Source organism: Somniosus microcephalus, chromosome 18 (assembly GCF_052327205.1).
Source record: "Somniosus microcephalus isolate GS21.2 chromosome 18, FLI_Smic_1.0, whole genome shotgun sequence".
Classification (NCBI taxonomy): Eukaryota; Metazoa; Chordata; class Chondrichthyes; order Squaliformes; family Somniosidae; genus Somniosus; species Somniosus microcephalus.
In genome coordinates, this window is record NC_141004.1 from 13,332,159 (window position 1) to 13,355,703 (window position 23,545).

A 23,545-nucleotide genomic window follows, 5' to 3' on the forward strand; every position below is an offset into this window, starting at 1 on the left:
ATCAGAGCTAATATCCTTCATTACAATTGTGTTAATCCCTTCTTTAACCAGTAATGCTACCCCACCTCCCTTTCCTTTTTGCCTATCTTTCCTGAATATCGAATACCCCTGGATGTTGAGTTCCCCGCCTTGGCCATCCTTGAGCCACGTTTCCGTAATCCCAACCAAATCATATTCGTTTACCTCTATTTGTGCAGCCAATTCATCCACCTTATTACGAATGCTCCTCGCATTAAGACACAAAGCCTTCAGGCTTGTTTTTTTAATGCTCTTAGACCTATTAGAATTATTATTTACTGTGGCCACGTTTGATTTAAACCGTTGATTTCTTTGACTGCCACTTTTGTTTTTCTCCTTCCTATCTTTTGCTTTTATCCTTGTTTCCCTTTCCTCTGTCTCCCTGCTCAGGTTCCCAACCCCCTGCCTTTTTAGTTTAAACCCTCCCCCAGAGCACTAGCAAACACTCCCCCTAGGACATTGGTTCCAGCCATGCCCAGGTGCAAACCGTCCGGTTTGAACTGGTCCCACCTCCCCCAGAACCAGTTCCAATGTCCCAGGAACTTGAATCCCTCCCCGTTGCACCATTCCTCTAGCCACGTATTTATCTGAAATATCCTTCTATTTCTACTCTGACTAGCACGTGGCACTGGTAGCAATCCTGAGATTATTACCTTTGAGGCCCTATTTTTTAATTTACCTCCTAACTCCCTCTATTCCGCTTTTAGGACCTCATCCTTTTTACCTATATCGTTGGTGCCTATATGCACCACAACAACTGGCTGTTCACCCTCCCCTTCCAAGATGTTCTGCAGCCGCTCTGAGACATCCTTGACCCTTGCACCAGGGAGGCAACACACCATCCTGGAGTCTTGTTTGCGGCTGCAGAAATGCCTATCTATTCCCCTTACAATAGAATCCCCTATTACTATAGCTCTCCCGCTCTTTTTCCTCCCATCCTGTGCAGCAGAGCCACTCCTGGTGCCAGGAAGTTGGCTGCTACTGCTTTCCTCTGATAAGCCATCCCCCCCAACACCACTCAAAGTGGTGTATCTGTTTGAGAGGGGGATGTCCACGGGGGACCCCTGCACTACCTGCCTGCGCCTAGTACTCTGCCTGTTGGTCACCCATTCCCTTTCTTCCTGTCCAACCTCTACCTGCGGTGTGTCCAACTCCGTAAACGTGCTAGTCACATCGTCCCGAGCATCGCGACCGCTCCAGTACGCATCCAGTCGCAGCTCCAGTGCTGCAATGCGGTCTGTCAGTAGCTGCAGCTGGATGCACTTCCTGCACATGTAGTTGTCAGGGACACAGGAAGTGTCCCTGAGTTCCCACATAGTGCAGGAGGAGCATACCACAGCACCAGGCTGTCCTGCCATGACTTACCCTTTAATTAATTGAATTTAAATTAAATCAATCAATCCCATTAATTACACTACAGTTAAATGGTTTACCAACAGTCCCCACTACACCAGAGAGACCTTAGTAACTATAAACCACAGAGTTAAAGTTTAAAAAAGAGAGACATACTCACCAACCAATCACTTACCTGCTTCCTGGTGACGTCACACTTTGATTACTTTTTACCTCTCTCTCCCGCTGCTGAATTGGTAAGCCTCGCCTCATTGCTGCCGCTTTTAAACTCCGCTGCGGTCCTCACTCCACACCCAGGTCCGCCGCTCTGGTCGGGCCTCGCCTCGTTGCCGCCGTTTTTAAGCTCCGCCGCGGTCCTCACTCCACACCCAGGTCCGCTGCTTAAAATAACAACAACAACTTGTATTTATATAGTGCCCTTAACGTAGTAAAACGTCCCAAGGCGCTGCACAGGAGTATTTTTAGACAAACAATTTGACACCGAGCCACATAAGGATAAATTAGGGCAGGTGACCAAAAGCTTGGTCAAAGACGTAGGTTTTAAGGAGCGTCTTAAAGGAGGAAAGAGAGGTAGTGAGGCGGAGAGGTTTAGGGAGGGAATTCCAGAGCTTAAGGCCCAGGCAACAGAAGGCACGACCACCGATGGTTGAGCGGTTATAATCAGGGATCCTCAAGAGGGCAGAATTAGAGGAGCGCAGATATCTCGGGGGGTTGTGGGGCTGAAGGAGATTACAGAGATAGGGAGGGGCGAGGCCATGGAGGGATTTGAAAACAAGGATGAGAATTTTGAAATCGAGGCACTGCTTAACCAGGAGGTCAGTGAGCAACAAAAGGATAATTGCTTGCATTAAAGTAAAGCTGATCCTAATATTTATCTTACTAGGTTTGGGGTGCCTAATATGGGACTTCGCCAGATCTGATGTGCTTCATAATTTCATCCAGCCCACCACGGCCATACATTGTGTAACCCTCCAAGGAGCTCCTTGTTCTAAAAAAAAATGTTCTGCCCTGATCTGATCCTTCCCATTCCCAGCACAGAACCACAGATGAAGAGTTTGAATGTTGTCAACTCAAAGCACGTGATGAAAATAGAATTTTCTTTCTTGAGTTTTATATAGTGTTTAAGATGGAGGTTACTATGTACGAAATGGTGGGCTGGTCTACAAGGACTAGAGAGAGTTGTTGATCACGATTTAGCAAATAATGAATTCCATCTGATGGGGAGGCGACGTGACTGCAATAACTAATTAAGCAGCTTCGGCAGATTATTGTGTGATTTCTGATTGTTGTCCTGTGCTAACACAGTCTAGTTGAAATGCAGGAAAGGAAAATTAACTGTTACAGATGGTTTCCAATGTCCCATTGACTACCAATGCGCCGAGTCCCACATCATCAACATCCTGGGTGTCGCCATTGACCAGAAACTCAACTGGACCAGCCACATAAATACCATGGCTGCTAGAGCAGGTCAGACACTGAGTATTCTGTGGCGAGAGGCTCACCTCCTGACTCCCCAAAGCCTGTCCACCATCTACAAGGCACAAGTCAGGAGTGTGATGGAATACTCGCCACTTGCCTGGATGAGTGCAGCTCCAACAACACTCAAGAAGCTCGACACCATCCAGGACAAAGCAGCTTGCTTGATTGGCACCCCATCCGCCACCTTATGGATCCACTTCCTCCACTATCGGCGTACCGTGGCTGCAATGTGTACTATCTACAGTGTGTACTATCTGCAGCAGCTCACCAAGGCTTCTTCGAGAGCACCTCACAAATCTGCGACCTCCACTACCAAGAAGGACAGGGGCAGCAGGTGCATGGAGACACCATAACCTCCAAGCTCCCCCTACAAGTCACACACCATCCCATCTTGGACATATATCACTGTTCCTTCATCATCGCTAGGTCAAAACTTGCATTGGAGGCAGTTCAGAGAAGATTCACTAGGTTAATTCCAGAGATGACGGGGTTGACTTATGAGGAAAGGTTGGGCCTATACTCATTGCAATTTAGAAGGATGAGAGGGGATCTTATTGAAACATATAAGATACTGAGGGGGCTCGATAAGGTAGGTGCAGAGAGGATGTTTCCCCTCATGGGGAAATCTAGAACTCAGGGGCATAGTTTCAGAATAAAGGGTCGCCCTTTTAGAACTGAGATGAGGAGGAATTTCTTCTCTGAGGGTCGTAAATCTGTGGCATTCTTTGCCACAGAGAGCTGTGGAGGCTGGGTCATTAAATACATTTAAGGTGGAGATAGATTTTTGCAAGATAAGGGAGTGAAGAGTTATGGGGAGCAGGCAGGGAAGTGGCTTTGAGCCCAAGATCAGCTATGATCTTATTGAATGGCGGAGCAGGCTCGAGGGGCCAAGTGGCCTATTCCTGCTCCTGTTTCTTAGGTTCGGAGTTCCAGGGTTTTAAGAACATAACAGCATCATGGGAGTACCTTTACCACTTGGACTGCAATGGTTCAAGAAGAAGGCCCACCACCACATTCTCAAGGACAACTAGGGGATGGGCAATAAATGCTGACCTTGCTAGCAATGCCCTAATCCTGAGAATTCATTTTCTAACCTAGGCAATTTACTGTCAGTTCAGTGCAGTGCTAGTTCACTAATTACCTGTCTGTGTTATGTAATACGTGCATTTATATCATGCTTTTCCAGTCAAATTATCACAATATGTTCTACATAATGATTTTTTTTTGAAGTGCAGTGATTGTTATATTGGAAAACAGCCATTGTTACAGACAACACAGCTCACTCAATAAAAAAGCGAAATGAGATTCCTGGCCTCAGCTGCTCTAAATTCCCCATATACTCAGTAGACAATATTTGCGATTTCAACCCCAAGCAAAACACCTGCTGGCCGCTGTCAGGGACCGCCAGTTAAAGCCCTCCAGATACTACTGAATAATACCTGGCATCTGTCCAGTGCAATGTAGTATCAGGAATTAGCAGTTGAACCCTCTAGATACCATTGAGTGACAGCTGGCACCTGCCCAGTATCAGATAGCATCAGGTATTGGCAGTCAGAATTCTCCAGATGTCATTGAACAATACCGCGAACCTGCCCCTGTGCCAGCTGGTGCCAGTATTCACAATTGGAACCCTGGAGAAAGCACTGGATTTGTTTTATAATCCATATAATTACAGAAATGTCACTACCCTTAGGGGTTCTATGTTGATTGTGCACTGCAGTGAGGTTTGAGCATTTGTTCAATGCGTCTTAGAATAAAATTGGGCCAAGTACAATTCCAAATTGTAGCTGTTTAGAGTTGAGCCGAACCTTGCATGCTTGGCAAGCTGGGTCTAGTTATGTTCCTTGGGGTTGGCTTTGGCCTGTGCTCATGCGGAGAGCTACAGTCTTGCGATCGTCTTCTAACCCATTCACTAATGCTGGATATAGCTTACTCTCAGTAGGTCCTACTGTAACATTAGAAAAGAGCCAGCTGGAGTCTTTCTGGAGCCAGGGATGGGCACTGAGATTGCGTCAAGCCCTGCCTTGTCTCGATGCAAACTCTGTGACCTCAGTTACTAGATTATTGCCATTACGTTTTATAGAGACAAATACTCACATTGGAGGATTCAAGCTGTCTGAGTTCTCAAACCTGGTAGCTAACTGAAGATTTATCACACATGTTTGCACAATCACAACTGTGTTATAATGGACAGGTTGGTGGTCATATTGAATGGGTAAAAGATTTGTAAATTCTATTCACTTTCCAGTTTGAAGATCAAATATCTTTCAAGTAATATCTGTTTATCCTTCTATCTGTGAGGATTTAGTTTATTTATCCCTGAATCTCTGATCTTTCTGTGTGTTTATCCCTCTATCTCCAATCAGCCTATCTATTCTTCCTTCTCAATCTTTTAGTGTATTTATGCCACATTCCTAATTCATTTTCTCCCTTACAAGTAACGTTGGCAAGTAAGTCACATCAGACAGATTTTTCCGATAATATTCTAGCTGGAAAACACAATACTGCAAATGCATCTTCTTTCCAACTCTTTGCTACTCTCTTATCATTTTGGTCGTAGTTGCTATTTAAGAAACATGTGGCTGCTGGAGACTATACTTGCCCTCCATTTTATTTTGCCAGAGTACAACAGGTCACTGTGAGTTTAGACACTCTGTCACTCCTGGCCACTGTCACTCTTTACATAGGATACACGGCACAGAAACAGGCCATTCAGCCCAACCAGTCCATGCTGGCATTTATGCTCCACTCGAGCCTCGTCCTGTCTTTCATCATCTAAATCTATCAGCATAACCCTCTATTCCCTTCTCCTTCATATGCTTGTCTAGCCTCCCCTTAAATGCATCTATACTATTCGCCTCAACCACTCCCTGTGGTAGCGAGTTCCACATTCTCACCACTCTTTGGGTAAATTCCCTATTTGATTTCTTGGTGACTATCTTATATTGATGGCCTCTAGTTATGCTCTTCCCCACAAGTGGAAACACTCTCTCTGTATCCACTCTATCAAAACCTTTCATGATTTTAAAGACCTATTAGGTCACCCCTCAGCCTTCTCTTTTCAAGAGAAAAGGGACTCAACCTGTTCATCCTTTCCTGATATGTATACCCTCGCATTTCTGGTATCATCCTTGTAAATCTTCTGTGCACCCTCTCCAGTGTCTCTATATCCTTTTTATAATATGCCGGCCAGAACTGACCGCAGTACTCCAAGTGTGGTCTAACCAAGGTTCGATACAAGTTTAGCATAACTTCCCTACTTTTCAATTCTATACCTCTAGAAATAAAACCCTAGTGCTTGCTTTGCCTTTTTTATGGCCTTGTTAACCTGTGTCGCAACTTTTAGTGATTTGTGTATTTGTACTCCGAGATCCTTTTGCTCCTCTACCCCACCTAGCACCCTCCAAGTAATAAGTGACCTCCTTATTCTTCCTACCAAAATGTAATACCTCACATTTATCTGTGTTGAGCTTCATTTGCCAATTATATGCCCATTCTGCAAGATTATTAATGTCGTCGTGTAATTTGTTGCAGTCCTCCTCAGTATTGACTATCCCCCTCAATTTGGTATCATCTGCAAATTTAGAAATTGTATTTTTGATTCCAAAGTCTAAATTGTTAATATAAATTGTGAACAACATTGGTCCCAGCACTGATCCTTGTGGAACACCACTACCCACCTTCTGCCACTGTGAATAGCTACCTTTTACCCCTACTCTCTGCTTTCTGTCTTGAAGCCAGCTAGCTATGCATTCTGCTACTTGTCCCCTGACTCCGCATTCTCTGAACTTATTCATTAGTCTATTATGCGGTACCTTATCGAAGGCCTTTTGAAAATCTAGATAAATTACATCTACTGCATTACCCTTGTCTACTCTCTGTTACCTCTTCAAAAGATTCATTGAGCTTGGTCAAGCAAGACTTTCTCTTTTGAAATCCATGCTGACTATTCATTACTATGTTTTTGGTTTCTAGATGTTCTTCTATTTTCTCCTTTAGTAGGGATTCCATTATTTTTCCGACCACTGATGTTAAGCTGACTGGTCTATAATTCCCTGGACATGTTCTATCCCCCTCTTTAAATATCGGTATTACGTTAGTTATCCGCCAGTCCTCTGGCACTACATCTTTTTCTAACAAATTATTAAATATGTATAGTAATGCCTCTGCTATCTCTTCCCTAGATTCTTTTAAAATGAGTTGGTTGGTCAGAAGGAAAAACTTGCATTTATATAGCTTCTTAGTTTAGCTAAAGACTGGTAAACCATCAAATAGAAACCGCTATCGTAAACCCCACGTGTGGTATAAAGACCTGTAACATACTCCAAGCAATTAATTCTATTTTCTTCAGTAACTTCATGATGATGTATTAATTCGTTTATAGAAATTTGTAGCAAATCTTAAAAAAAATAAAGAGCAAAACATTAGGTGGCTTACAGTACGTGCATTCCTGAGCGATTGAGGTGTTGTTGTATACTGCAAAGGACAAAAGCTGAGGCTGGGTTACAGTGATTTAAGACAGTTATTGTTTCTTAAAGTACATACACTGTGAACGTCCCTATTGGTGTGTGCCAGGTGCTTCCACTTGTGATCACTATCCAGCAACTTCTGCTGGAAGGTGTACATGGATGAACAGGTATGAGCCCATCTGTGATGCCCAGGTGGTATAGCCTGTGGAAAATCACTGCCATCATGTGAAAAGTGGCCACTTAGGGCAAGGTATTAGAGGATGACCAGCACCTGTGGAACCATACCCCAGCAGGAACCAACACCTTCAGGAGAGGAAGAGAGAAAATTAACCCAAACAAGTACCTTTTTTTTAGTATTTGTTCATGGGCTGTGGGCATTGCTGGCAAGGCCAGTATTTATTGCCCATCCCTAATTGCCCTTGAGAAGGTGGTGGTGAGCTGCCTTCTTGAACCACTGCAGTCCGTGTGGTGAAGGTGCTCCCACAGTGCTGTTAGGGAGGAGTTTCATCATTTTTACCCAGTGGCGATGAAGGATCAGCAATATATTTCCAAGTCAGGATGGTGTGTAACTTGGAGGGGAACTTGGAGGTGGTGGTGTTCCCATGCGCCTGCTGCCCTTGTCTTTCTAGGTGGAAGCGGTCACGGGTTTGGGAGGTGCTGTGAAAGAAGCCTTTATTGGCGCTTTTAATTTTATTTTTGGATTGAAAAAACATGTCTGTTTTTGCTGGTATGAGCAGCTATGACTTTATGTTTCTCGCGTCGAGCATTGTGAGGTACCCCCTATCAGCAAGTTGCAGATATTATAACTGAGCCAATTATTTATTTTTTCTTGAGTAGATGACGACCTTAATTCATTCCACAGTATACATGTTAACAAAGTACTTTCTTGGCTCAAAGAAAGAAAATCAACTGCTTTGAAATAAATGATTTTATTGTTGTACTAAACAGGAGTTATTGGGCGTCTGTTAAACCTCCAAGGGCAGTTCTGTACCCGTGAAAATGCAACTCAATTTCCATCTATCGGGTGAAATGGATAGACTGAAGTGAATGATTTCTTTATAATGCATCTCTGAGGAGCATTAGATTGAAATCTGTTCACTTTCAATCCATTAATTCCATCTCTAAGGACTCGCTTAGCTGAGGCACCATATCTACAGTTCGATAGCCCGTAGTTGTAGTGGACTATTTTAGTATTTCACTAGTGTAAAAACATAGTTTTTGTGCAGTGAAGTCGGTGATGTGGTGAAAATGGATCAGTGATGAGCCACTGTCTATAGATAACCCTGAGATGAGTTGTGGGGGTGCGGGAGAATATGAAGTGATTGAACACTCGCCATCATTCTGCCTTCCTGCAGTATTTGCTGGAATCACATTACATTATTGGGAAGTGCAGGAGCTAAAATACTCACTGCCCGTCTGCTCTGCAATTATCAATGTTAATATAAAGAGAATGTAGGTCACAAGCAGTATACAAGAATATAACAGTAATGACCAACAAGTGGCCAATCAGACACCTGAACACTTTATCTCAGTACTCCGAGCATCAACTGCACTCTGAATGCCCCTCCGTATGGCACTGAAGTGTCAGCCTAGATTTTATGCTGAAGTCTCTGGAGTGGGACTTGAACCCGCTACCCACTGAGCCATGGCTGACACCATGGCCTCCATTGACCGCAGTTTTACTCGGGCTCCTTGGTGCCATACATGGTCGAATGCTGCCTTGATGCTGCTGATGGAACGACTGATTCTCTTCATTCCACGATGGAGCTCAGCATGACTGCTAGCGACCTTTAAAAGTAAAAGGTGGCGAGCAATGCATGGAGACCACTCTCCCTAGACAGGAGGGAAATAACTGGGCAATGTAAAAGCGCCTTGTAACTGTACAAATCCTACAGGGTCCATTGGAAGGAACCTGAGTTTGATGAGTGTTCGATCTACATAATGTAATATCAAGCAATGCCTTGGTATTATTAAAATGGCAGTGCCCAAAAGTCAGTTGTAGCAATGTTATCGCCATGTGTCTCAGGTTCCATGCCTCCCTGGCAGTAGACTCAGAGTGAAAGTAGCTAGAAGCTAGCTGCTCCATCCACACTTGCTGATGATGCATCCCAGTTTTCTTTGTACCTCTACGGTAATTTCCACTCTGTTATTGTAAAGGAGGTTTTGTGCTGGCTAATCCATTAAAAAGAAATGATTGTAGTATCAGTATTTGTGCCAATTGTAACTGTACCCACTTGGGTGTAACTGAGATGCATAAATATGCAAACCACTTATGGTTTTACAGTTGCACAGGGAACTGGGAACTAATTACAATATAAACAACAACAAAAAATGATGGTTGGCAAAAACATGTAGAGGAACATCGGAACAGGAGGAGGCCATTCAGCCCCTTGAGCCTGTTCCACAATTCAATTAGATCATGGCTGATCTGTATCTTAACTCCATTTTCCTTCCTTGATTCCATATACAGGAAACTTTGTGCTATCCGGCACCGACGGGACCGAGCTGTTGCCGTTCCCTCAAAACTGCCGGACACACCAGCGTTAATGTTGAAACATACGGAGCTTTTCATCTCCGTATCTGATAACAAACACTGTTGCTTAGCAACAGCTTCTAAACAGTCGGCCCGTACCTTGGAAGCGTCTCTGTAGCTTAGCAACAGCTTCAGAGAGACTTGCCAGAGCCTGACTGTTGGAAAAAAAAGCCACGAGAAGAAAAAAAAACTAACAAAATAGCTCCTGATTTTTGCCGGTGGCTCGAGCTTGCCGGACACTTAGCCTCCAGATAACACAAAGTTTCCTGTACCTTATTACCCTTACCAAACAATAATTTATCAGTGTCAGTTTTCACATTTTCAATTGGAGGAGTTCCAGATTTCCACTACCCTTTGTGTGAAGAAGTGCTTCCTGACATCACCCCTGAACGGCCTAGCTCTAATTTTAAGGTTTTGCCGCCTTATTCTGAACTCACCCACCAGAGGAAATAGTTTCTCTCTCTCTAACCTATCAAACCTTTTAATCATCTTAAAACCCTCACAATCAGGTCACTACTTAATCTTCAATACTCAAGGGTATACAAGCCTAGTCTATGCAACAGTTTATATATCACATATGAAAATGTATTTGCTACCGATATATATTTAAACTCGAGCTTTACTTACAGAACTTGCTGCACCCTGAGGATTGCCAACACTCTCAAAGCTTCTAATTACTGCAGAGGTACTGAGTGGCACCCAATTCAAGAGCCAGAACTTCATTTTTAACTTTCACCAACTCTGAAACTCGTAATAACTGTTTTAAAAAAAAGATCTGAGACAAAATTCTGAAACCAGCCAAAGTGGATCCAGAAAAAATAATTCCTGCAACACGCTGTAACCAGCAGAGAGGAAGCTTTCTTTTTCTAATATTGTAATTTTTCTGAGTTTTGTATTAAACCATATAAAGCCAATGAGCTGTTTTGGGGGTGGGGGGAGGTTGGGGTGATGTGGGAGGGGGTTATGAGGCCTGGAGAATAGGGAGAGACCCTCGAAGCTCTCGTCAATGAGCTGCCGTGTCTATGAGTGTTTTGCTGGCAACAGAAGCGATTTTCTGCAGTTTTGCAGCAAGCACACGCCAAACTCTGTGATGCAGAGAAACTGTGTCAGAATGCTAAAATAGACCACTCTGCCTAACTATGCATATCGGCCAGAACACCTTGTGCAGCTTCATCTTTCAACACCATTGACTTCTGTACTTCCAGGGGCAAAAGCACAAACTCAAATTTGCCTCTAGTATTTTTTTCCATCTTGTTGTGAAATACACAATTTTGAAATTTATACATTTTTGAAAAATGTTGACAGAAAGCTTTGATCACCCCCCCCCCCCCCTCCCAGCCCACCGTCCCCGCTGCCCCACCCTCACCACGTCATCTCCTGGGAGAAGCAAAGAAACTGAGAAAAGAAACAGGGTCATTAAGGGAAAATATACTCTGGAAAATTCCTCTCCAACTCAGTTAGGTGATCAAAACCAGTTCAGGAGATCACACGGACCAAGTTTTATCTATAAAGATGTGATCTCTGCCCCAGTCAAGAACTGGTCCGGCTCCCTCTTGAAGGCGTGCAGATAGTCAGCACCCACCATACCAGCCGGCAATGTATTCCAGAGGCTCCCTACTCTCCAGGAAAAGAATTGCCTAGCATCCAGTTTATTCCTACTCTTGAAAAGTTTAAACTCATGTCCCCTGGCCCTCCCCATTCTGTTAAGATGGAATAATCATTTATAATATAAATGCACGTTGTTGTTGTACAGTGAGTATCAACATGTTATTCAATCATAGAGGTATCATAGCTAAACCTGACCCTGTCCTCACCCAACATGCACACGTAGAAAGTACTATTGGAGGTTGCTGGATAGTGACCAGCGATGGGGACCCTGGCCACAATCTTCCTCTCTGTAACCCAGAACCGCGGAGGCTAGTTGTAATGGCCCTCCTACCACGTAGTTAAGATCAACCATCAGCACAGGCTGAGAGTTGAACCAGAGATGCTCCTGGCTGTACGATCCATAAAAAGGTTTATCCCAATCTTTGCATAACAGGCTTGCAGCTGATCTTGAACTGAATTCAGGGACTCGTGAAGAACAGGAAAGCTAGAAAAATGTAGGGAGAGGAGAGAAGATGAGGCAAAAGAAGGGAGAGGATGTATTCAGAAAATCCTCCTGTTGTGAAAATTACACTCCAGAGACTGATTATGCATTGAATGCATTCCTCTTGCATCAGTCAAGCTGCACATTTCAGACCCTAATCCATTTCTGTTAACATTCATTAATGTGTGTTGTTCAGAGTCACTGTGAATGACTGATGCTTGAGCAGTTACCCCGGAATCCTCTCAAGGATCTCTTCCAGCCATCTATTAGCATGCTCATTATTTTTAATTTATATAATGGGTCAAAAGGTATTTGTAAAGGTCTCAGAAAAAGCCACAATGAGTCTTAAATGCTTGGGTAATATTTATGGATGTGACATAGCCAAACGCTCATTTTATGAAGGAAAGCATGTCGGTGGCACCACTGATTTCAGAGTCAGTTGTGTACAGGGCCTGTGTTTCTAGGTTAGGCAGGGTCCGTGTCTGGAACTGCCAGGAAGTGCGTGCATTAGACCTGGGACCTGTTTGCTTCCTAGGGTATGTTGCTACTGAGCTGGTCTTTTGAAGTCCAATTATGTATTTTTTCTAATGCACTTTATTTTACTTACATAATTGTTGGGGGGTGGGGGTGGGGAGGCACTCGCAATGTTGTATTCATCCCCTAGCTTCCTGCAAGCTCCATTTTTGGGCTGTGAAAATCCACACCCACTCCGGTGGATTCCGACTGTAATGGTGTCAGCCGTACCTCAGTGAGTAGCACCCTCAGCTCCGAGTCAGAAGGTTGTGGGTTCAAGCCCTACTCTGCAGACTTGAGCACATAATCTAGGCTTACACTCAAGTGCAGAATTGAGGGAATGCTGCACTGTCGGAGGTGCCGTCTTTCGGATGAAAATCCTTAATCCGAGGCGATGTCTGCCCTCTATGGTGGATGTAAAAGATCCCGTGGCACTATTTCGAAGAAGAGCAGGGGAGTTCTCCCCGGTGTCCTGGCCAATATTTATCCCTCAACTAACATCACTAAAACAGATTATCAGGTCATTATCACATTGTTGTTTGTGGGACCTTGCTGTGCACGAATTGGCTGCCACGTATCCTACATTACAACAGTAACTACAGTTCAAAATGTACTTAATTGGCTGTAAAGCACTTTGGGACGTCCTGAGGTCATGAAAAGCACCATAGAAATGCAAGTCTTTTTTTCTTTTATATAGCACCTTTAACATAGATAAAACACAACAAGGCGCTTCGCAGAGGTATAATTGAATACTGGACACCAAGACGAAGAAGGAGACTTTAGGAGGGATGACCAAAAGCTTAGGTCAAAGAGGTGGGCTTCAAGGAGGGTTTTAAAAGAGGATAGACAAGTGGAGAGCCGAAGGGATTTGGGGGGAATTCCTCAGCACGGTGCCCAAGTGGCTAAAGACGTGGCTGCCAATGATGCATCATTAAATCAGGAGTTTGCTTATGTTAAATTTAATTAATATTTCCAATTTCCATCACTAAGATTATATTAACTTGTGGCTATGAAAAAGGGTGCTCTTGTGAGTTTTGCACTTTAATGTATAAAAATACATATAAACATATTTCTTGCAATCAATTGTAGGCCATACCAGGACATTAGTGAACCAGCTGGGTTTTTACAACAATCCAATAGGTTTCATGATCATTCAAGTGCTAGACCACAAATGACCAGATTTGTTAAATTCAATTTCACAATTTTCAGTGGTGGGATTTGAACTTACAACCACTAGGCTGATTGTCCATTACCCTGGGATGGCAGGAATGACATATGAGGAGAGATTGGGTCGATTGGGCTTATACTCGCTGGAGTTTAGAAGAATGAGAGGGGATCTCAGTGAAACATAAAATTCTAACAGGACTAGACAGACTAGATGCAGGAAGGATGTTCCTGATGGCGGGAGAGTCCAGAAACAGGAGTCACAGTCTAAGGATAAGGGGTAAGCCATTTAGGACTGAGATGAGGAGGAATTTCTTCACCCAGAGAGTGGTGAACCTGTGGAATTCTCTACCACACAAGGCAGTTGAGGCCAATTCATTAAATATATTCAAGAAGGAGTTAGATATATTTCTTAAGGCTAAAGGGATCAAGGGATATGGGGAGAAAGCAGGGACAGGGTACTGAATTTGGATGATCTGCCATGATCTCATTAAATGGCAGAACAGGCTCAAGCGGCCAAATGGCCTACTCCTGCTCCTATCTTCTATGTTTCTATAACCACTTGGCTACCATACTCCATCTACAGGGTCTTTCATAAGGCAGTTTCTTTGTCTGACCTGGGTGGGCACCTTCAATGCTTCAGTGCCATTGTTAATAGCTCTGTAATTGCCCGATTGCGAATTGCAGGAGCTGGGCTATTGGGGTGATTCTGCGACACCCATTCTTACAGCAGGGAAAGCCAGACCCCAGGGAGCATAGGTTGGAGTTGGGCCCTCTGACCTCTGGGTTGCTAAACTGCTACACTGCCTTACCCAAACTCCAACTCAACACGCCTGTGCTTGCTTTCGTAAATTACTGGGGATGCTGGCCAGATGTAAGAGAAAAACTTTTATCATTTTTTAAGTCAAATAAAATCAATTAAAATCAAATAAAACTTCTTTGTTCTGTAGATCGAAAAGAGTTGAGTGAAAAAAGTGCTCCCACAGAACTGAAATTCATTAGGAGCACTTAAATTTAATTGGATAAAAAATTGCTACCTAGGGACACATCACTTTTAAGTAACTTATTCCGAGGTTGAGTACTGTGGGGAAACATCGCCTCATATCTGTGTTGTAAAGAGATTGTGGTATCAAATTGCAAATAGAGAGAGAGCAGCCTTTGGGGCAATCTCTCAGATTTCATATAAAGGTCCAGTAAACCCAGGGCATGAGCAGTTACCTAAAGGATCCTAGCCTTAATGTTTCCCACAGTGCATTCTCTTTCTTTCTCTCAAATCCTGAAAACACTTTTATTTATTTTTCAGATCAACGGTTGTTCGATGCCATGCACTGACTCTCATAGGTGATGCCCCAATTCACATTTGCCTGTTTCTGTGGACTCCATGGCTTGTGCAATTCTAAGAAAAAGAAGGAAGAACATGGTTCGGAACGGGAGACATCTGTGTAAAAACGGGCTAAGGATTATGGTATACTCAACCCGGCCCCACCTTATACAGGGGGGCAGCTGTATCTCTTGGAATCCAACGTGATGCTCTTGCCCCAGAGTAATGAACAAACCATGAGATAGACTGCATCTGACAATGTCCTTCTAGAGAGAAAGACCTCCGTTCTGCTGACCTGTTGGGAGTGTGCATTAATATCTGTTTTGCATTAACAACCTCTAGAAAATAGGTCGAGCCACAACTTATAACATGAATAACTTGTAGACAGTTCCACTCAAGGCGAAACACCACAGATCCTACACAAAATGATTCTAGCACCTTTTCTTATTCTACAGAGCCATGCATTTCAAAAATGGCAGTGTGAGGCGTCCAAATATTTTCCTGAAGGGTGCAGATTGTACTGAAAATTCAATTGCATCTTGATATTTCCTTTGATGTTTAGGGGGTGGGGAGTTGGTTGTATTTTAAATCCATTTTCTTTAAATAATACTGCGGACATTGGGTTATTGCAGGTGCTGGGACCTAACACCTGAAGCAATCCAACTATGCCTGTGCGAGCAATGTCCCATTGCCACTGATCTATAAAGGAGCATCGGTTAGCTTGCTCCCTCTAAAATGGAGAATTGTGGTATATTATGGTTATATCTTGTTCCCTATTGTCAGCAGCAAAGGAGGGCTTTTCTTGTAACTGCTATTGTACAATATTGCACCGTATCCTGTCATTCTCATTGGAAGTTAGCGCTGCGAACTCTAGTTGGACATATTGCTGGAGGTTTCATCACTTGTCTCTTGGCTCCAACCACCCCACCCAGTCAAACAGCTTTTTTTCCCTAGCGCTAATATTTTATTAATTAATAAACGAAAGCGCTCAAAGAAAATGAAAAAAAAAACACCCGTTTTTTTTTTTACGTCCCCCTTATCATTTTTGTTGCTCGCATCAGTGTCCAGGAGATTAATCTTTAATCCCTGGAGAGTTGGAAACGCTAGTGGAAGTCTGCAATGCAGATATTGCCAGACTGCGCCATTAAGCACTTTAGCCTGGCTATTTATCACTGCGGTGCTTTGAGGCTTGGAGACAATCGTGGTGTTCAAATGCCGTTCGTTAGCTGCTCTAGCACGATCTCTCACGAGGTTATGATCAATGCTCCCTTTAAGGGGCTGCGTGGGACATTTAAAATACCGTGCATGCGCGGATTTTTGCATTGAAAAGCCGGCAAGCCGTCTGTGCAGGGTCCCTGGAGTGCTGCGCAGCCGCGCGGCTTACAGGGAACATTGGTTATGATGCGATCGAAAACTCCCCCACCCAGATTATGTCATGGTTCTGCAGCACAGTCCCACCGAAATGTATGAGCTAGGGCTGCAGTTATTTTTTTAAATTTTAAAACGAATAATACGATGGCAGTGATGCTCTGGTCCTTCATCTTACTTTGCAACATCTGGTGTTTGAAATGTAGAGAAAAATCTTTTATTGCTGACTAGCAGTTTGTCCAAGGCAGTATAAAGGCATTCAGTAAATCAGTATTCGTCGGGTTTGGCAAATACCGTGTGCTACAGTGGAACAGACTGCAGTCCCCGCTGTACTTGCACCTTCCATATTTCATGAGTTTGACAGGCCGCGGAGCATCTCTGATACCTGCAGAGCCTAGAAACTAGTCAAACTGAATGGTAAAGTTATTTAAATGAGTGGGCTTTCTTAAGTAAGGACAGAGTTCCAAATCTCCTCGTTGTCCCTCTTTTGACGGTATGGCTTATAAAGAATATTTTTCTTGGATGAAGTAGAGTGGCCGAGATGAAGTAGGGTAGGAGGAGGCTCGTGTGGAGCATAAACACCGGCACAGACTGGTTGGGCCGAATGGCCTGTTTCTGTGCTGTAGACTCGTAATTTTCACGACTCTTTCACAATTCAAAGTGTAGTCCAAGGAATACAATCATTTCTAACAGGATAAAGTAGGAACCACTTAAGATAAACTCATAATTGTTCTCATTTTTATATATCTGGAATTATCATTATTTAACTCAGTTGGTTATTTTTGTAAAATATTTCCCCTCCCTTTCTGACACCTTTCTTACCTCTCCCGTCCTCCACTCCTGGAAGCAATTACTCCTCATTAGGGTACAGCTCTATGGGTCCCAGGAGCCCTCAAGTAACTCATCCACATGTCCATTCATCATGTAAAAGCCAGGACAGTGAGGAGAAAGGAAATCTGCAAATGCCGGAACTCTGAAATAAAAGCAAAAAATGCTACAAATACATAAGAGTCAGAATCGATATATTGGGTTTTGATGAAGGGCATTTGCCCGAAAGATCATAACCTGTTTCTTTTCTCTTTATAGATGCTGACTGACCTGCTATGTATTTACAGCATTTTCTTTTTTTTTTAATTCTAAGACTATTAAAGTTAGAAGCTAATTGACTATGAGTGGCATCCAGCCGAGTCTGATACTATCCTCACCTTATGTCCAGACATGTGCACGAGAGGACACCAAGGGAAGGATTACTTAAAACTTTAAGAAATTTATTTATGAAAACTGACTACTCAGTGTGCAATAATGGCAGTTTTGCACCAGTATAGCTTCTTTAGTTCCTCAGCTGTAAGGCAGAATTAGCAACACTGACTGAATTTTGGCCTCTTTAGTCCTGGGGTACTGAGGCCAATTGTGGGGCACCAACTGGTGTTGGCTGAAATCGAGTAGCTTATTACATATAAGCAAAACATTTTCAACCGCTAAGTAGAACACTTGCATCTCTTGTTGCGTTCTGGGTAAGATGGTATTACAGTGCTCTAAAGCACCGGGGAGTTCTCCCCAGTGTCCTGGGCCAATATTTACCCCTCAATCAACATCACTAAAACACATTATCAGGTCATTATCATATTGCTGTTTGTGGGAGCTTGCTGTGCGCAGATTGGCTGTCACGCTTCCTACATTACCACAGTGACTACATTTCAAAAAGTACTTCGTTGGCTGTAAAGCGCTTTGGGACATCCGGTGGTCGTGAAAGGCGCTATATAAATGCAAGACTTTCTTTGTTTCTTTCTTTCACATAAGGTTAGCTTTTAAAACACCGCACATGCAGAAGGGTAGGACACAGTTGCGCGACGTCACTTGTTGCGGCAAGGCGAGCGGAGGCTAGAGGGATTCCCTGCAGGGAGGGAACACAGCCAAATTCAATGGCTTGCTCCTTCTCCACTCCCGCAGGTCACTTTAAAAGCAGCACTGTAGGAAGTCTGGGAACAAGTCGCAGAGCCTGGCCTCCCAGCTGGATGTGTGATGTAGCACGGAGCATCCCAAGAGAGGGAAGAAACTATTGCAGAAACAGTTACCATTGATTTCCACTCTTTTCTATCGAACTGCTTACGTAATATTTGTTCAGACATAAGGGGCTGGATTTTGCCAGCCCCAAGGAGGTGGGTATGGAGGCGGGACTGCCGGTAAAGTTGCAGAAAGTGGGGGCGGATGGCAAACCCGCCCCTATCCCGCCTCCGTGCCCTTTTGCCAGGAGGTGGGAAGCCGTCCTGATCTGGGTCCCGTCTCATCGAGGCGGGAAAGGGATTAAATCCTTTTAATCGCCTGTTAACAGGTAGTAACAGGTAGAAAAAAGGATCAGTCCCATTTTACCTTTTCAAGTGCAGGCTTCCTGACCTCAGAGAACCCCGCTGGGGTGGAGGAGTTGAGCAGGAGGTCTGCGGGGATCGGAGGGGTCTGAAAGTGCAATGTAGAGGTGAGTGATGGGTGCAAGTGTGGAGTGGTAAGTATGTGAGGTGAGTGTAAAGTGTTAGAAAATGTTCACTTGCCTTTGTTTCTACCTACAGCCTTCAGCTGCTCTGAATCCGGAGTCCTGACACCTTCATTGTAGATTTCACAGACTGGCTGTTGGATCCTCCGAAACAACAGTCATCTGATTTCTACAAAGTAGAAAGGTTTGATGAGTCCTGAACACAAGGGCTCATCAAACTACACAGAATGTCAGTGTTTGACAATTCACGGAGCTGTCAAACGCTGACATTTCCTCTTTCAAGAAATCTTGACAGATGGCATGTCAGACGTTGATGTGCTCTGTCACTGACTTCCCCCTAACTGGCCTGCTGAGCCCGCAGGGCGGGCTTAACAAGGTCAATCGGGAAAATGCCGCTGGTTGGCCAGAGGATGATGGAGGCGGGCCTGAGACCCGGCAAGCAGCAGTCCCGCCTCCAACGCGTCTCCATTCAGAAAATCCAGCCCTTGGTGTTTTTTCATTTCCCCTCCGCTCATGATTGTCCCATGAATGGGGTATAATTATAGAATGATACAGCAGAGAAGGAGTCCATTCGGCCCTTCGTGCCTGTGCCGGCTCTTTGGCGGAGCTGACCAATTAGTCCCACTTCCCTGCTCTTTCCCCATAGCCCTCCAAATTTTTCTCCTTCCAGGTATTTATCCAATTCCCTTGTTTGAAATGTACTATTGAATCTGCTTCCACCCCCCTTTTAGGTAATGCACACTAGATCATAACAACTCGCTGCGTAAAAAAAATTCTCCTCTTCACCCCGCTGGTTCTTTAGCTAAATCTTGGGGGAAAAAACTTTTAGTGAAATGGAACTAATCTTATCAGTGCTTGCAAGTGTGAGATAAGTACACAATGCTGAGTTTAATATTTCAGGCCAAGTAGATAATATTCAGTGTCGAGAATGCGGGCTAAATTTCCTCATGCCATTGGTAGTTAAGCAACGCAATATCAGTCTTTTTTCTGCACACAGTTGTGTTACAGTGGTCGTGTGTGACCTTGGTACATGGGCTAACTCGCAAGCAGCAGCTACCTGATTGGAAAATCACAGGTGCACACTGACTTAAATGGATGGAAAATTGTGGGATTTGAGGCAACGCAGTTTGGAAAATGTAGACCTACAGTTTTCACTGAAAAAGGCTAAAATAAATAAACCAATGGATCTTTCATTAAACATCAAGCAAAAGTCTCCCTTTGAAGGCAAAAATTTTAAGTATTCTTATATGTGAGAATAATATAATGGATCTCTTTATTCAACCCAGCACTGCACTCTAAGTAATGTCTAATTTCATCCAAAGGTACTAATTTAAAGTTACATCATCCCACAGATGTTTGTGATTTATTTCAGGCGTACAGTTTCACTTTAGATGGACAAAAGCTGATCAAGGCTTGCGGTCACTATGATCATTGATTATGATGTTTGCGGTCACTATGATCATTGATTATGGTGTTTGCTGTCACTATGATCATTGATTATGATGTTTGCGGTCACTGTGATCATTGATTATGGTGTTTGCTGTCACTATGATCATTGATTATGGTGTTTGCTGTCACTATGATCATTGATTATGGTGTTTGCTGTCACTATGATCATTGATTATGATGTTTGCGGTCACTGTGATCATTGATTATGGTGTTTGCTGTCACTATGATCATTGATTATGGTGTTTGCGGTCACTATGATCATTGATTATGGTGTTTGCTGTCACTATGATCATTGATTATGATGTTTGCTGTCACTATGATCATTGATTATGGTGTTTGCTGTCACTATGATCATTGATTATGGTGTTTGCTGTCACTATGATCATTGATTATGGTGTTTGCGGTCACTATGATCATTGATTATGGTGTTTGCTGTCACTATGATCATAGATTATGATGTTTGCTGTCACTATGATCATTGATTATGGTGTTTGCTGTCACTATGATCATTGATTATGATGTTTGTGGTCACTATGATCATTGATTATGGTGTTTGCTGTCACTATGATCATTGATTATGGTGTTTGCTGTCACTATGATCATTGATTATGGTGTTTGCTGTCACTATGATCATTGATTATGGTGTTTGCTGTCACTATGATCATTGATTATGATGTTTGCTGTCACTATGATCATTGATTATGGTGTTTGCTGTCACTATGATCATTGATTATGATGTTTGTGGTCACTATGATCATTGATTATGATGTTTGCTGTCACTATGATCATTGATTATGGTGTTTGCTGTCACTATGATCATTGATTATGGTGTTTGCGGTCACTATGATCATTGATTATGGTGTTTGCTGTCACTATGATCATTGATTATGGTGTTTGCTGTCACTATGATCATTGATTATGGTGTTTGCTGTCACTATGATCATTGATTATGATGTTTGTGGTCACTATGATCATTGATTATGGTGTTTGCTGTCACTATGATCATTGATTATGGTGTTTGCTGTCACTATGATCATTGATTATGGTGTTTGCTGTCACTATGATCATTGATTATGGTGTTTGCTGTCACTATGATCATTGATTATGGTGTTTGCTGTCACTATGATCATTGATTATGGTGTTTGCTGTCACTATGATCATTGATTATGGTGTTTGCTGTCACTATGATCATTGATTATGATGTTTGCGGTCACTGTGATCATTGATTATGGTGTTTGCTGTCACTATGATCATTGATTATGGTGTTTGCGGTCACTATGATCATTGATTATGGTGTTTGCTGTCACTATGATCATTGATTATGGTGTTTGCTGTCACTATGATCATTGATTATGGTGTTTGCTGTCACTATGATCATTGATTATGATGTTTGTGGTCACTATGATCATTGATTATGGTGTTTGCTGTCACTATGATCATTGATTATGGTGTTTGCTGTCACTATGATCATTGATTATGGTGTTTGCTGCCACTATGATCATTGATTATGGTGTTTGCTGTCACTATGATCATTGATTATAATGTTTGCGGTCACTCTGATCATTGATTATGGCGTTTGCGGTCACTATGATCATTTATTATGATGTTTGCGGTCACTCTGATCATTGATTATGATGTTTGCGGTCACTATGATCATTGATTATGATGTTTGTGGTCCCTATGATCATTGATTATGGTGTTTGCTGTCACTATGATCATTGATTATAATGTTTGCGGTCACTCTGATCATTGATTATGGTGTTTGCTGTCACTATGATCATTGATTATGGTGTTTGCTGTCACTATGATCATTGATTATAATGTTTGCGGTCACTCTGATCATTGATTATGGCGTTTGCGGTCACTGTGATCATTGATTATAATGTTTGCGGTCACTGTGATCATTGATTATGGTGTTTGCGGTCACTCTGATCATTGATTATAAGAACATAAGAACATAAGAAATAGGAGCAGGAGTAGGCCAATCGGCCCCTCGAGCCTGCTCCGCCATTCAACAAGATCATGGCTGATCTGATCCTAACCGCCAATCCACTATCACAGAACCATCTCCTGAATCTAACAGAATTAGACACACGAAATAGGAGCAGGATCAGGCTACACGGCCCCTGGGCCCGCTCCGCTACCCACAGGGCCATGACCGATCCGAACCTAGACTCATGTCCAAATTCCTGCCCGCTCCCCATAACCCTTAATTCCCTTTACTTCTAGGAAACTGTCTATTTCTGTTTTAAATTTATGTAATGATGTAGCTTCTACAGCTTTTTGGGGCAGCATATTCCATGGACCTACCACCCTCTGAGTGAAGTAGTTCCTCCTCATCTCAGTTTTGAAAGAGCAGCCCCTTATTCTAAGACTATGCCCCCTAGTTCTAGTTTCACCCATCATCGGGAACATCTTCCCCGCATCCACCCAATCCAACCCCTTCACAATCTTATATGTTTCAATAAGATCGCCTCTCATTCTTCTGAACTCCAATGAGTAGAGTCCCAATCTACTCAACCTCCCCTCATCCCCGGGATTAACCGAGTGAACCTTCTTTGTACTGACTCGAGAGCAAGTATGTCCTTTCTTAAGTATGGACACCAAAACTGTACGCAGTATTCCAGGTGCGGTCTCACCAATACCTTGTACAACTGAAGCAATACCTCCCTATTTTTATATTCTATCCCCTAGCAATGAAAGCCAACATTCCATTGGCCTTCTTAATCACTTGCTGCACCTGCATACTAACCTTTTGAGTTTCGTGCACCAGGACCCCCAGATCCCTTTGTACTTCAGTACTTTCCAGTTTCTTGCCATTAAGATAATAACTTGCTCTACGATTTTTCCTGCCAAAGTGCATAACCTCACACTTTCCAGTATTGTATTCCATCTGCCAAATCTCTGCCCACTTACTTAGCCTGTCGATGTCCCCTTGCAGGTTTTTTATGTCCTCCTCACTCACTACTTTCCCTCCCATCTTTGTATCATCTGCAAACTTTGATATGTTACACTCGGTCCCCTCCTCCAAATCGTTAATATAGATTGTAAAGAGTTGGGGACCCAGCATTGACCCCTGTGGAACACCACTAGTTACTGATTGCCAGTCTGAGAATGAACCATTTATCCCAACTCTCTGCCTTCTGTTAGATAGCCAATCCTCTATCCATGCCAGAATATTACCCCCAATCCCGTGATTTTTAATCTTAAGCAATAATCTTTTGTGTGGCACCTTGTCAAATGCCTTTTGGAAGTCTAAATACACTACGTCCACTGGTTCCCCTTTATCCACCCTATACGT

The 23,545-nt window shown here is 43.2% G+C and overlaps 1 protein-coding gene across 1 annotated transcript in view; it reads left to right on the forward strand.

Annotated features, from left to right (window-relative positions):
- Positions 1-20,300, forward strand: part of blacat1 (BLACAT1 overlapping LEMD1 locus) — a 109,979-nt gene extending 89,679 nt beyond the window's left edge. Inside the window, exon 2 of the mRNA XM_086011053.1 lies at positions 14,922-20,300. Within this exon, the coding sequence (XP_085867179.1) occupies positions 14,963-15,064 (102 nt within the window). The 5' untranslated portion in view covers positions 14,922-14,962 and the 3' untranslated portion in view covers positions 15,065-20,300. The remainder of the gene's footprint in view (positions 1-14,921) is intronic.
- The last annotated feature ends 3,245 nt before the right edge of the window (positions 20,301-23,545 follow it).